The sequence below is a fragment of the Cucurbita moschata genome, unplaced genomic scaffold (assembly GCF_002738365.1).
Source record: "Cucurbita moschata cultivar Rifu unplaced genomic scaffold, Cmos_1.0 Cmo_Scf00003, whole genome shotgun sequence".
In the NCBI taxonomy this organism is placed as follows: Eukaryota; Viridiplantae; Streptophyta; class Magnoliopsida; order Cucurbitales; family Cucurbitaceae; genus Cucurbita; species Cucurbita moschata.
Window position 1 is genome coordinate 7,133,528 of NW_019268519.1, and position 15,600 is coordinate 7,149,127.

General features: G+C 34.1%; 2 protein-coding genes across 2 annotated transcripts; one reads left to right on the top strand and one right to left on the bottom strand.

Annotated features, from left to right (window-relative positions):
* The first annotated feature begins 1,681 nt into the window (after positions 1-1,681).
* Positions 1,682-5,604, top strand: LOC111440919 (mRNA turnover protein 4 homolog). Its single transcript, XM_023077750.1, has 9 exons — positions 1,682-1,743; positions 1,833-1,888; positions 2,867-3,032; positions 3,739-3,829; positions 3,919-3,977; positions 4,560-4,620; positions 4,793-4,883; positions 4,971-5,047; positions 5,188-5,604. Exons 2-9 carry the CDS (start codon positions 1,861-1,863, stop codon positions 5,302-5,304), a joined length of 690 nt encoding a protein of 229 aa, XP_022933518.1. The 5' UTR covers positions 1,682-1,743; positions 1,833-1,860; the 3' UTR covers positions 5,305-5,604.
* A 1,594-nt stretch (positions 5,605-7,198) lies between these two features.
* On the bottom strand, positions 7,199-9,148 carry LOC111440918 (outer envelope pore protein 37, chloroplastic). The gene is made up of 6 exons (XM_023077749.1): positions 8,674-9,148; positions 8,472-8,561; positions 8,146-8,316; positions 7,895-7,989; positions 7,652-7,772; positions 7,199-7,469 (listed from the first exon to the last, which is right to left on the bottom strand). The coding sequence occupies exons 1-6, from the start codon at positions 9,055-9,057 to the stop codon at positions 7,338-7,340; spliced, it is 993 nt and encodes a 330-aa protein (XP_022933517.1). The 5' UTR covers positions 9,058-9,148; the 3' UTR covers positions 7,199-7,337.
* Positions 9,149-15,600: the final 6,452 nt, after the last annotated feature.

A 15,600-nucleotide genomic window follows, 5' to 3' on the forward strand; every position in this document is an offset into this window, starting at 1 on the left:
CCACGGGGCACGTGTCAACAGCAAATATAACCATGCCGATAGTAAGGTCACTTACTTGGTTAGTTTAGGCAGATGTTCCGTCGTTATCCTTAATGAAAGTCCATTGAAATCCGAGTCAACCTTTGTTAGACCATGACATCAGTTTCATATTTGAACTCTATAAAATTATTTCTCTACTCTATATTGGCCATTCTTAAATTCTCATATTTCCTGTTAGACGAAATTTGATGGAGTTCCTTGCCCTCTGATCTTTCCTATTTTATTTTTTTAAAATGATGTTAAACAAAATCTTTCCTCAATCTTCCATCTTCCACTGTAATTATTTTTGGAGATATTATTGGACAATTTTGTTAATATATCCTTACTTTCAAATCTTTTTTTTTTTTTTTTTTTTTACTTTTATTTTTTTTTCTCTCTTTTCGGTTAACAGTATTCTTTTAGTTTTTTTTTTCCTTATTTTATTTGTCTTACTTCTAATTTACTTAACAATTATATTCTTAGCTTTTAATTTAATCCATTCATTTTGTTATGTTTTTTTTTTCTATAATTCATATAAAATTATTGACAACCAAAATCATTGCAATAATTCCGTAGATTTAAAATATAATTGGTTGTAATTTCCTAAAACTCATATAAAATTTTCTTCATTTAATCTCTAATTCAAAACTAAATAATTATAACCAAATTAATATTACTTAATAAAATAAGAAGAAGATTTAACATACGACTACTGACCTCTTCAAATGAGGTATCTCCTCAGCCAAACTAAATTTGCTTAAACTTTTTTTTTTTTTTCTATTTGTTTTGGTAGGAACCAAGAAATTCTGGGTAAATCTTTATAGAAAAGAATTCATGAATTTGGCTCAGGTCAACCCGAGGGTTTTACCCACGAACCCGAAGCCGAACCGATTCAGTTCAGGTTCAGAAAAATGAATCCAACCCTACCCGAAATGCTAATTCAACCCAACCCAACCCTTATAGTTCGGGTTGGGTTGGTTCGGGTTGTCGGGTTGAATGTACACCCCTAGTTGCCAGGTTCGCAATGCATGAACTAAAGCATAAAGCTCTGAGGTACTGATCAACTTCTCACCAAATAACATTAAAGGTCTTTGATTTTGCATTAATACAACGCCTATCCCTACTCCACTAGCATCATATTCAATTTCAAATGTTGCATGCACCGGAGCCGAATTCATTTATCTTATGAATGTACTAAGTGCCTTAGTTAATCCAAAAGGCATAACCGACCATTCATAAAGACCATACTTAGTTTTAAACTATGTTTTCCACTCATCCCTAATATGCATGTAAGTTTTTTATGATAACCCGATTTTAAATTAATTGGATGCCCTTTTTCCTCTCAGTTGAGTGCTACTCTCTTGTTTTTCACTTGATTCTTTTCAATCTCTTCTTTTGCATCACTCTGTTGCCTTCTTTACGCCCTCACCCAGCCCCAGGTTTATTTGAAATATATATATATATATATATATATATATATATATATATATATATATATATATTTATTTGATCGTTTAATTTTAAACTATTATTATAAATAATTTTGTAACTATTTAAAAGTTAAAATTTTTATTTTAACCGAAATTAGTTTTTATTTATTTATTTTTATTATATTATTAAAACCCTTGGTTAGGGTGGAGGCACATATTTATACAACCTAAAACCTTCTTTACGCCCTCACCCAGCCGCATCACTCACTTTTATCGCCGCTTCCTTCTACGCCCGGTAAGCCCTCCCTCGCCCAATCCGGTAACCCTCGTTCTTCCTCTATCTTTCTCCCTCACGTAACTTACGAATCTGCCGTCGTAAAGCAGGTACCGAAGTTATTTGCAGCGATCAAAGATGCCCAAGTCGAAGCGTGATAGACCAGGTCCGTTTTCATCGCTTTGCTCATATTCATGCCTAAATCGCTCTTCTTTTCGATACTTAGAAAAAATTTGGTATTTGTTAGGGTAGGTATTGTTTAGGTTTGAGATGATATTGATATCTCTTCACCAGTAATTGAGAGATTTCACACTTGTATCTTCGTTCATACGGTAGTCCTACATGTTCATAGTACGTTTCCTGGTAGGTCAGATTTACGAAAGAATTTTGATTACTCAGTATGTTAGCTCCATATTTTTCTTCTAAGGTTCTTCCAAGTTCTAAAGAAGTATGCACTGTGTTACTTGAGCAAACATTTCAAGAGTGTGGAATTTGTGGGGATATCCTATTAGTGGGTTGGTTACAACTTGATGTCTGTGTTTGTTAAAATTTGAGGAATAACTTGAGTATCTATTGTGTTAGGCTGAGGTAGACAGGGTTGTAGACAAGCCTCAAGCACGTTTTCGCTGATTGTAGGAGTGGCTGTAGTTTGCCTCCGAAGTTAGATTGAGCTTTATAGTGTGATGGAAGAGCCATTGTAGTATAAGGTGTTTCCAAGGGGTGGCTGAGGTGAAAGGTTTCTATCTATATGCAAAACGTAGAGTTGCTTACAACACAGGGAGCTAAAGTTAAACACTGAGATCAATTTTTTAAATAAGAATAAGGAATATTTTTAGTAGGGTAATGAATGTTGTTAAAGAGAAACCAAACTGTGAATCTGGTTGAACTTAATGACTGCTTTAACATTAGAAATATGCTTAAATTTGTTATTTTAATTCGAGGTTTTTGTTAAACTATGGGCTAGTCTGTCTGAGATATGTTCTTGTCAAAATTACTATGCAATTTAAGAATTTTAATGACATGTGGTCGTTGTATTCAGTGTCAAATATGTGTGGGTTTTTAGTTAATAGAGGAAAAATTCAACAATTCAGTCTACTGTCAACTGTTTTGACTAATTGTTTGCTGTTTGATGGGATAAATGCAGTTACTTTATCAAAAACCAAGAAGAAAGGAAGGGAACATAAGAAATCAATGGTGGATCTAATCAGGCAGGCTGTGGAAAATTACAACTCAATTTATGTTTTCACTGTTGAGAACATGAGAAACCTCAAGTTCAAGGAACTCAGGGAGCAACTAAAGTCGTCTAGCAGGCAAGTTGTATTTTCTGACTTTTTTTATTGTATATTTTCTGCATCACTTCAAATATTAATTAGTGATGAGAATGTTACTTCCTATATATTGTTTGATTTGTGTTTTGTTGGAAGAAAGGAGAAAATGAAAATATTGAATGGCATGTTTTAGAACTTGAATAAAAATGAATGGCATGTTCTAGGAGAAAGGATGAGACCATTTGGTAACAGGTTATGGTAACAGCATTGCTTTATGATCCTAAATGTAGTATCTGTTGATATGATTACAGAGCAACCTTCTGTCCTTGTTTTAAGAAGCGTCAATCAAAAAAGGTTTACAACCTTCATCGTCCTTCTTCCCCTTGTGCTTGACATGGTCTCACCTGGGGCTGCAGCTTGTATATATTTGTTCTCTTTATTCTTTTTCCCTTTTTAAGCATGAATGATATGAAAATTATATTAACTCACCTTGGAATTATATTTTAGCCGTACATTATTGTATTTGGCCTCTGATCCTTGTCTACATTTTTGAAGTGTAGAAATGTTTAAGCCTCTGGTCACTAATTTGGATATTTTGTTTGTGAACTTTGTTTAGTGCAATTTTTGAAATGATGCTGCAGTTGAGTGGCACTCTCTCTATTTCTCTAATGAAATGATTGTGACCTTATCTGACCTGACTGTACCTTACATGGATTCCCAAATTGATTTTCTTTTCTCTCATGGATAGATTGTTTTTTGGAGCAAACAAAGTCATGCAGGTTTCTCTTGGTCGAACTGCTTCCGATGAGATTCAACCAGGCCTATACAAGGTTTCTAAGGTGAACCACTTTTTCCATATTGCATATAATTCAAGTGCTCTTTTTCTTTGTAGCCTTAAGGAATTAACATCCACTCTTCTATTTTTCAGCTTCTGCATGGCAATACTGGACTTTGTTTCACAAACTTACCGAAAGAAGAGGTTGAGAGGTAAACCAGTTATGCTCTAGTTTTAACATTGGCAAGCACCGCCAAAAGTGATGAATTGTTAAGTTGCTATTTTGTTTTACAATTTAAATGCACATATTTAAAATTTATTCATTATGCGTTCTTTTTTTTGTTTAGAAATTGAAGTATCTGATAAATTGTAGTTTCAGTTGATTTCCATATCTATGAATACAACATTCTGAAGTTTTGATTTGGGAAAGACTGTTAAAAGTGAACATAATTATTTTGGTGTTGGAAAGAACAAAAAAGAAAATGTTAAATCCTTGAAGTTGAAGTTTTAAAAAATTGAAACTGGTTTGTCTTCAAGGTCAAAACAAATTTCCAACTTCATATTGTCACATGCTTATGATGATTTTTCTGTGCTAAATTCGGTTTGAAGTCCTACTACCCTACTAGTGGAAAATGAATAAAGAACCCCAAAACAGAAACAAAAGAAGATTGTTTTTGTCAGTAGTAAGATTCACGTAATGGGTTATTTACATTTCAATTTTAAAATAAGGGATTTCTGTATTTGATTTGGTTTACATTAATGCTTGATTTAATTTTCAATGTTTTGTTCTGCAGATTATTTAACGAGTATGTGGATTATGATTATGCAAGGACTGGAAGTGAAGCCACAGAAAAGGTTTCTGCCCCTTCAGAAATAAACTTATTTTTATTTTTCATCATTCTAATACTGATGTCACTTTTTGAGTGCACTGATTCAACAAAAAGGTCTAGAATCATTCCATATCGTTAGTGTTAAAACATGCATGAACTTTGTGGTTGGTCGCCTTACTGAAGTTTAATGATATTAGGTTGAGCTTAAGGAAGGTCCTCTGGAGCAGTTCAGCCATGAAATGGAGCCTTCTCTACGGAAGCTAGGATTGCCCGTTCGCTTGAACAAGGGTCAGTAAACACACACCTTTTGCCTCAAGCCCTATTTACGTTAAACAAAAATTTGGTTGTAAATCATAATTGTTGAGGGAATTGCAGGTGTGGTGGAGCTTGTATCGGACTTTACTGTATGTGAGGAGGGCAAGTCTCTTTCACCAGAGTCAGCTGGCATACTGGTTTGTATCATTTCACGACTTTCTCTTTCTTTATATATATATATATATATATATATATATATTGAATATGAATGCCTTGTAAACGAGGTTTGAAGTAGTTATTGATATTGATATCGATTTTGATATTTGTTTGGTTGCAGCGTGCCTTGGGGATAAGGATGGCAACTTTTCGCCTGAATTTGGTATGCCGGTGGAGTCCTGGTGAGTTCGAACTTTACATTGATGGACCAGATAATTCTGACATTGAAACTGCCTAGAAGAACCCCCAACACAATATTTTCCGATTAGAATTATATATATATGGGATGGATGGATGAATGAATGCATGAATGAATGACACTCTCCCCCTAGGATTAGATGCTATAATTTGAATGGGATCGGACTTCTCTCTTTTTTGTATTTTTTTTCTTCTTTCTTTTGTGTAAATTATTCAACAAATTTTGAAGGGTATGTGCCCAAATCTTGTTTTGTTGTCTCTAGTGAGGATGAACGGATGTTACTGTGACTGGTTGGTAGATTTTGATTTGTATTATTGTCAGATCGTTGGTCTTTAAATTCTTCAAATATAGTATAGTATATTATTTTATGAAATTCTGTATGTGTTATAAGCGCCAGGATCCATTAGAACTGGATCTTCCATTCTGAATTAATAATCTATCGTGTGTACCGATCTTCGTCACAAAAAATCTCCACTGTTGGGCTTTGAACTGAGTGGTTCCATTTTAGTGCTAATGTTTTCTGTTAAGGAATCACGGATCTCTCCAATGGTATGAATTGTCTACTTCGAAGCATAAGCTCTCATGGCTCATGGCTTTGAATTGGGTTTTTCTAAAAGGCCTCGTACCAATGGGAATAGTATGCCTCACTTATAAACTCATAATCATAATTTTCCATTAAATTAATCAAGGACCCACTCCCAATAATCTTTAGCAATCTTTAGCAGATTCTAAATTTTCTATGGTTTAATCGAGATTAATCAAACTTTAGTTAACTAAGCCATACGGGTCAAATGAAAACTTCTAAAACTATAGATGTAACGATTCATGTTCAGGATTGGGATTAAGATTTGATATTTAAAGGTCTCGATCTCGCCATTATGTTACTTACCTTCTCTATTCCCACTACCAACATGAATCTTTCTAGTATCCCTTGTCATTATTCACATGTATTTTAATTTTTTTTTAATGAAATACGATCAACTATAGTTTTAATGACATTATTCACATGTCATTATTCACATGTATATAGTTTCTATGATTGAGTCACTGATGAAAAAAAATGTGCATCCTAAAGCCGCTCTGTAATAGACTGGTTCCAAGGACTCCAACCAACTTGGTAAGAAACGCGAAATTTGACTAGACAACAAAGGCGGATTTAGCTACTGAACCGTCACCTGATTGAACAAGGTAATGAGTTCGGAAGGGGATCCCACCTTGGCGGCTCGGTTGATTGGTATAGATAGTAATTTGATTGAGTCACTGATGAAAAAAAAAATGTGCATCCTATTGGTATAGATAGTAATTTGATTGAGTCACCGATGAAAAAAAAAAAGTGCATCCTATTGGTATAGATAGTAATTTTTAATTCTTTTAATCACTTTTAGTTCTTCTCTCCTCAAGGATCTATATTTAGGATGTGATTTTGATTCATTCATGTACCCTTCCCTTTACTTGTACTTGGTGTCACAATAGAAAACAAATTTAAGCTTTCCTCAAACCAAAAAAATCAACTTTAAATTTACCAAACACTAAATTATTCATGTCAAATCATGATTTATCATTCATTAGCTTCTCCGTCCCCATCTCCACCACCTATTTCATTTTTTTATTTCCACGAATATGAAATTTGCAAGGATCGAGTTCCCTCGAGGAAGTTATCATCCCTCACTCACTCCCCCATCCCCACCAATATTCCATATTACATTCAAGTTGTAGTGTTAACAAGAACAAGTGAAATTAAAAATTTGAAAATGTAGTCCCAGTCGAGAATCAAGAAATAGAAAAACAAAAACAAAAACCTCACTTTTTAATGGCTAAATTTACAATTACATTACGTAAGGGATGTAGTAGCTAATATTAATTTATGAAAATAAAATCTTTTTAAAGAAATAAATCAATTTGGCTTCCCTAAGCTGTGTTTTCTTCTTCCTGCTGCTGCTTACAAAAGAAAACTTCATTAATAACACATTATCATCCCACAAGAGTTTACACCAAAACATTTTAAACTTGAAAATGTAATCTAAAAGAAAGCTAACATTCAATTGAAGCAGTGAGTGAGCCTCTAAATCAAATCATATATCCCATCTCCTTTTCACCCTGAACATTAGAGCAGAAGACTTAATGTCATCTTGAGGAACTTGTAACATGAATTGTACTTTCATCTTCATTGGAGCTGTTTTCGCTTTCCCGCCTTCATCTCCGACCTGAAAACCATGGTTTTATGATCGCCTCCAGCTATTAACTCAAATAACCTAATAATCTTCATAACATTTTTTTCACAACTATTGTGCTGTTATTCGACTGTTCTATCCTCTCTACTAGATTTGTTTCACAACATTTCCATTAGTATTCTTTCAAAAATGCCTTGACAGCTGAAACAACTTACCCACAGAGACGCCCACCCGAGTCGTTCCTTTGTATCATAACCAGCTTTAAGTTTCAAATCTTTTCCATATGTGTGCTTGTACACTGCACTCCAGTCGTTCGAATCGAATTCGTACCAATAGCTGATGAATTTGAAGGCAAAATTATAGATTTAGGAACAAGGGCTGTGAGCTAAAATCAAACGAACTACAATCAACTATATGGAATTAGCCATCTAACGCTCTTACAGAGTTTGTAACCTAACCTCAACTTATCAGAAGGACCAAACCGACGCTTGAATGCAAATGATAATGCATTTGAAGGCAGAGAAATTTTTGGAATAAATGAAAGTGCCTCATCCTGCAACAAGTTCAAAGGCTCACCAAACATTGTTGACAGTAAAAGATTACGAGTTTCAAGCAATTCAGAACAAACCAAGCTTCAGAGCTGCAACATTTTTCGTTAATAATTGCATAGTGAGTTCAAGATACAAGGCAGCAGAAATTATATTCCAACCTTGTAGGAGTATCTCAGTTCCAATTCCTCATCCTTGTAGTGAGCAGCGCAGGTACCATTCAGAATTTTGCCTTTAAGAACACCATTTATGGACATTGGCTGCTTCAATTCTTCCTCTTCTCGTTCTTCCAATGAAACTTCACCCATGGGGAACTTAAGCGTTGCTCTTGGCTAAAGTATATCATCAGTTATAGTCAATTTTAACGGCTCAATAAGTACTAAGTAGTTCGCATTCCCAGTGGGAAAATACCAAAAACATTCAGCATATAAACAATGCAATTGGTAGTGGCACTAAGGATTGAGATTCCCAATTCACTAAAACTCACCCGTCCAACAGCAGGAATGGGTGAAGACAATTCGAAGGAGTAACCAGGATCAGCAATTTTAGCAACCACACCGAGCTCTCCTTGACGAGCCTAAAAACAATATAGTTAAGCTTGCAGTTCAGATTTGGTCCTAGTATTAGCATAGATTGAGAAACGGCATCGGCAGATAACACAAAAAGAAAGCAAAGCAAAGAAAATTAACCTTAACATCATGAGAAGCGCGAAACTGCAACCTAGGGCCAACATCGAGAGAAGAACGAAGGAGAGCGTTGCGTTCCTCAGGATCGTATTGGATGGAAAGATACTTAGAACTGAGCTGCAACTGAGAATTGGAGATTTGTCCGTCGCTGTTGTTCTGGAAAGAGAGCTTGATCTTGGCGAGGTTGTCGAGGAGCTTGCATGAGAGCTTGTGGAAGAAAATGGAGGATTCGCTGTCGAATTCGGAAGTGAGGCGAAGGGCGGGCCTCTTAGGGAAAACGAAAAAGGGGCGAGGTGGAGGAGGATCGAAGGATGGGGAAGGGGGGAGGGGGAGAGGATACGGCTGAGGAGGAGGAGGAGCAGCAGCAGAGGATTCAAAATCCGCCATTGAAGGAGAAGGGGAAGGATTAGGATATTGGAAGCAGACGCAGCAGAGAGATGAAGAATAGGATTTAGGCGGAAATGTTGATGGGGAGATGTAAATGCATCAGAATCACGCCCTTTTCTTTTCTTCCCCATTTTTTAAATTCAAATTTTCTTTTTTCTTTTTTTTTTCTTTTTTTTTAATTGCAATTTTCTTTTTAATTATACAAAATACCAACCACTTTGACTCGGTTAATCTTTTTATTTTTATATATTTTTTTTAATTTTAAAACATCAAATTTATTTTTAACAAAATTTAATAATATCTTTCCACTTTTAAAAGTATTACAGGGCCAAACCGATCCAACTCTTCCGACTTTCTTCAACTCCAAGATGTGATGAGGCGACATGGAGGTGTCAAACGGCTTCGTCGTCATCAACTTGTTATCCCTAATGTGCCTTTGATTCATTGAACGAGAGCCCTTTCACACCGAGCTCCCAAATCACTATGGCTGACTTTCGTCCCTTTTCTACTCACTCATAGGGTCCGAACCCCCACGAAGGGAATATTACTCTTAAGTAAAAAGAAGAATACATTTAAACTAGAAAAAAAAAAGTTCAAAAATAATTTTAGAACAATAATAATTCTCTATTTTAAAAATATCTTTTAATTTAAAAAAAAGTTTAAAAAATATTTTAAAAAAAACAGACATGAGTACTATGTCTGCCGAGCCAAGTTTACAGTCTGGTCAAGCTCCTGGAACCTTCAAAGACTGTAAACTCGGCTCGGCTTCAAAACCGTACGTGGAGCTTCTCAAATCCTACTTAGGGAGATTTGATTCATTCCGAATTCTTTAATGCTTATGGAATGATTGCTTCAAAGAATCATCCTCATGGTCTATATCATGCGAGTTATAGCAGTCCTGAATCATTTTGACTTTGACTTTTGGGAATGTCTCGACATTGAATTCATTTAGTTTTACTGAGTTCAAGAGTGTTCAAGCTGTTCAATCCGGTCAAGTAATATCGTCTTTGGTTCCAGAGCTCTTACTGTTAAGAAGGAATCGGAAAGAATATGATGTTTTACCTCGTTCAAGAAGTAAGAGCTTGATCTTTAGTCTCCTTTCTTTCTTTGTTCTGGAGTTCAGTTCGTGAAGTAGCTCAGGGCATACATATCGGTTCCGCAGGTCAGAGGTTTACAGTTCCTTCATAAATAGGTTCCTTCATTCATCAGGTAAATAAATTTTCTATTAAATAAATAATAATATTTAAAAAATTAAATATATCAAAGACATACCAATATATATATATATATTAAAAATCTATTAGATATTTTTTAATATTATAATTTAAGTAAAATATTGATGCATACTTGTCAAATAAAATGTCAACCTTAGAACTAAACATTGATTCGCCCAACTTTTGAGGTTGGTTATATTGATTCGACCAACAAAATATCAACTCGAGAACTAAACATTGACTTTTCAAAAATTCAACCCAACCAAAACCTTAAAAAAATGTAATAGGTTGAGTTGGATAGTTCAATTTAGATAGGTTATGGAATCACATGAACGTCTTTATTAAATGCATTATTTATAACTAATTATTATATATGTGTATTGGGAAGATGTAGGTATATTATGATGACATCATAATTATTATGATAATAAGTAATAAATTAAGTTTTTATTTTATTACTAAACTTGGTCAAAAAGATATTCTTTTATTTTAAGAATATATTTTATATTAATTAATTAATTAAAACTATTTAAGCTATAATTACATGAATTAAAAAGAATAAAAGTAAATATGAAGTAGGTATATTATGATGACATCATAATTATTGGAAGATATTACTCGTTATAAAATGATAAAATAATAAAATGGCATGTTCGTTACTCGAACTTAGATGCTCTAGCATTGCTTCCTAAGAGCAACATGTCTACCAATTTCACCGCAGCGCTTTCTCAAAATTATAATAACCTATTATTATTCTCTCGAAAAATATAATTAGAATCAATTTTATTAATTTAATAAAAATTATAATTATTTTATTTTAAAAATTACTTATTGTATTAAAATTTATTTACAGATGTCTTCATTTGACTTAAATTTTGAAAAAAGAATATATATATGAAAAAAAAAAAATAGAAGGTGAAAATAAATTTATAATTTACCTATAAATTTATTTATTTATTTTTTGAAAATTTCAAATTTAAGTAAGAAACATAATGGAGTGGAAGACCTTAAAATAAGCGACCAAATTTCATGCCAAAAAAAAACTAATTTACAAAAATTAATTAAGAAGGTGTTATCCATAGACGAATATTTTAATTATTTCACTTATACTTTCCAAAATTAAAAAAAAAAAAAAAAAAATTATTAATCTAATATTTACAACTTAAATAATTAATTCCTAAATTAGTTTTATTTTTTTAAATATTATATCTTAAAAATATCTTTAAAATTTTAAAAATTTGACTAGTTAATAAAAATGTTTAAAATGTTTAATTTTTTTATTTTATTTTTTATTTTTTATTTTATTTTTTTTTTAGAAATTATGTTGTTAGAACATTTATTTTTTATTTTTTTATGTACATGAGATTGACAGGGACCCATATCAATAGATTTCAGACCTTCTATAACTCATTTTTCATGCAACATCTTTATTCCTTTGTCGCTCGTATGTCCAAGTCTATTGTATGATAGACTTGAATTTGAAGCACTATCAGCAACAACAGTCATGTTTACACACCTTGCAATGGTGTATAAGGTTCTAGATTCTATGTCACGTGTTATCACCATAGCACCATTCACAATCTTCCACGAACTCTTCCCATACTCTGTTGCATAACCTATGTTATCCAACTGACCAATAGAGATCAAGTTCTTCTCGAGACCGAGAATATATCTGACATCTTTTAATGTCCACTGATTTCCTACTGGAGTTTTTATGAAAACATACCCCTTTCCTTTAATCTCTAGACCTTTATTTTAGGCAAGATACCCGTTTTCGAAATTTCTAAACTTGAAATTTCGAAACAATTCCTTATTTGGAGACGAATGAAAAGATGCATCTGAATCCAAAATCCAGGATTCAATCGAACTTCTACTCCTTGAGCTTCTACTCTTCCGTGGTCATAGTACTCAACAAATCTGACGTTGTCTTCTCCTTGATGATGTTGATTGCCACGTTTCTGGACAGCATCAACTAGATCAATCCTAGAGCCTCATGATCCTTGAGCTTCTACTCTTCCGTGGTCATGGTATCCGTGTAACGACCCTAATTTTTCTACTTAATTTAATGTTCTACTGTATACATATCATGAACATTGAATGCGAAAATACTTCATTTAAACTTCATAAAACATAAATTTCATTTTAAAACACTGTCATGGACTTACGTTTTTTAAAATATCTTTAAAACGATATGATGAAGGACTAAATAAAAATAAATAAACATTTAAATTAAAAATATTCTATTCTAGCAAGTCTCGGAAAATAAATGCAGTTACCTTATGCATGTGTTATGGTCTCAAACTGCGATGTCGTTGTTAGCGGCGCAGAGATGCCTGTCTTTACTTGAAATAGAAGTAACACGTAGCTTTAGTATTTTAAGAAATACTAAATGACTCCTCTATTGGGGTTAGAACAAACATACACAACCATATTCCTTAGGCGTCTATCCTAAACGAGCTAATTGGATGTGTATTTACTATTCTACACACGGTCCACACGTGCGAGTATGGACTCACCAGTCGATTCACACACCTTCTGGGCACCTTTCTTGTCGGGCGAGCATTCTCTGGTAGCTGTTGATGTCGGACACCCGTTTAGGAATAGTGACCATGGCAGCATTAGGATAAACATAATGATCATTTTTCTACGTGACCGTCGTAACATTATGATAAACATACTGATCGATTCCTACCTGGCCGTCGCAGCATTATGATTACCATAATAATCGTTTCTCTTCCTCGTAACGTACACGTCTGTACCATCGTAAAAATGGGGTATTCACCAATATATGTACACACAATGATGCATGAGGTCCCAATATTTTTTTTTTTTTCATTTTTCATTATCATGGATGACAACCCCGCTAGCGTTTTCCTTCATATCATATCATTATCTTAACTTTTCATGTAACTTCGGGATTGTGTATCATGTCAAAACATCTTATTGCATGTCATACAAATCATACTTCTTATCATGTCACATATATCATATCATAAGCATATCGTGTCTCCCAACATATCATGTCATACCGTACACGTATTCCATCATAAAACATATCACAATATATGTCATATCATCAAACGTATCGTACCATAACATATGTCATATCATTCACATAACATAGCATAGTCATATCATTTCGTCAAATGCATCATATTATAACATATATCATATATATATCATTCACGTATCATATTTCAAACATATCGTCTAACGCATCACATCAAATAAACATTTCACATATATCAAGCATATGACACGTGTAGAACCACCGGACACGTGTCCTCATACATCATCAATTTCTAACCATGTCGATAGTGAGACCGCTTACTTGGTTGACATAAGCCGAAGCTACTACGACCCCTTGATGCTAGCTTAAGGCTACTCTCTGAAATTTAATTCTACACAGAAGTTCAATATCATAAATTAGAATTTTACTATGAAAATTGGCTCACCTAGTTTTGCATAACATACTTTAAACTTACTCCAAAAAATTAAACCACCTAAGCTTAATTATGCATAAATACATTAAACTTAGACTCCACAAATTTAAGCCTAATTATGCGTAAATATTTGAGAGTTAGACCCAGCGTTAGACCCAAACCGCACAAAATGTTCCGAGCGTTAGACCCAAACCGCACAAAATGTTGCCCTTGAGCGGTTAGAAAGTGTACTCTTCGACTGGCTCGAACCGATCAATTGGGATGATAAAATGAAGTGGGGACCTCCCTTTGGAGGCCAACCCCCCCACTTCTCACCTTTAGCAACGTGGGACAAAGTTTCCCATTTCTTTTGGGTTATTACAATTTGGCTTCACCCTGTTAGGAGTTCGCGAAGATCTTTCTAATACAAATAATCTTCAATTTGCATCTCTTCCAAAAATCGAAATCGGATCCATCAAACTTCTCAATTCTAATATTTGAACTTTCCATCTTCACAGATCGTGGTGAATCTCACCTAGCTCTGATACCACTTGTTAAGATTGCACAACAACGAACACACTCGATCTAGATGAACACAAAGAACAAGAGAGAGAAAATGTATTGAGGAATATTGGTTAAAGATTTGTATGAATGAATTCAGGTATATACAATAAGAGAGAATATAAAGAATGCTTTGGAAACTAAAGATATATATATGGTTTAGTTGACTTTTTTCTAGTAAATCATGGATTCAAAAAAGTGTAGGCCTCGGGCAATTTGGGGACGAAAAAACTACTTGAATAAAGGAAAGAATTAAGATAGATACCGATGAAACTTAAGATATTAAGCATAACAATTTTTTTTCTTTGTTCTTGAAGATAATTGTATTTCTTTTGATTTGATTGAATTATTAATCCCTATTATTCCTATGATATAAGGGATACAGGAAAAATTAATAACATAAAGTAGGTAAAAAAAACCTGAACTCGGCCGATCAAACATCCTTGGGAGGATTTAAGAATTTATGGGTGTGGGAGTGAGAGAATTAGAGTGAACTAGGCTCTACTATGTGTTACAACTTCATGAGATAAAAGGTTTGTGGAGTCACAAATGCAAGACAGACAAGAGGCGACTCTCAAATGGTGCCCATCCGACCACGTAAGAGCTAAGATTATGAAGTGTCATGATGCGACCAAAGAGAATAGTGCATCCTCCCAACACATCAAGAAGTCAGAGTTTCTATATGAGTTTTGGCATGCGACTCTACAGTCGAGTTTGCCTGTATGAAAGATAAAAGCTCACCAAATTTGATGTCAATCAGATACTCGATGGATGTTGCATGGGGCCATATGATTGTTTGTCATATAACATCTGCTCAAGAATGATTAGAAATACCTCAAAATATATTGTAGATGGAGGTATCAGTTCTTACCACCCTTAAACTCTATGGTCTAAGCAAGCTACCCTATGGCACATGTGTGTCACATAAAGGCTCCGGACAACTACATAACGTTTCTTTTTAACGACCATTACATTATATACCCTGAATAGAACATTCATCCTCTATACCCTGAATGGAACATTCATCCTCTATATCCTGAATGGAACATTCATCCTCTATACCCTGAATAGAACATTCATTCATCCTCTATACCCTGAATGGAACATTCATCCTCTATACCCTGAATAGAACATTCATCCTCGAAAGTCTCAAACTCCTGTACTAGTTCCAATATATTTTTCTCTTATCTCATCTCCCACGTGGCGTCCTCATGCATCTGACAAACCAAACAAAGTTACTATGCAAAAGAAATGAAGAAAATAAGTAGGGTATGCTTAATTTTGAAGCATAGCAAAACAGCTGATTAAAGGTCAATAAACAACGAAGGTCAAAGCGAGCGCGAGAA

Coding starts and splice junctions, on each gene's coding strand:
- LOC111440919 (XM_023077750.1), top strand. CDS start 1,861: ATGCCCAAGTCGAAGCGTGATAGACCAG. Junction 1,889..2,866: donor GTCGAAGCGTGATAGACCAG/GTCCGTTTTCAT, acceptor GGATAAATGCAG/TTACTTTATCAAAAACCAAG. Junction 3,033..3,738: donor CAACTAAAGTCGTCTAGCAG/GCAAGTTGTATT, acceptor TCTCATGGATAG/ATTGTTTTTTGGAGCAAACA.
- LOC111440918 (XM_023077749.1), bottom strand. CDS start 9,057: ATGGCGGATTTTGAATCCTCTGCTGCTGCTCCTCCTCCTCCTCAGCCG. Junction 7,990..8,145: donor AACTGAGATACTCCTACAAG/GTTGGAATATAA, acceptor AACTTGTTGCAG/GATGAGGCACTTTCATTTAT. Junction 7,773..7,894: donor GGTCCTTCTGATAAGTTGAG/GTTAGGTTACAA, acceptor CAAATTCATCAG/CTATTGGTACGAATTCGATT.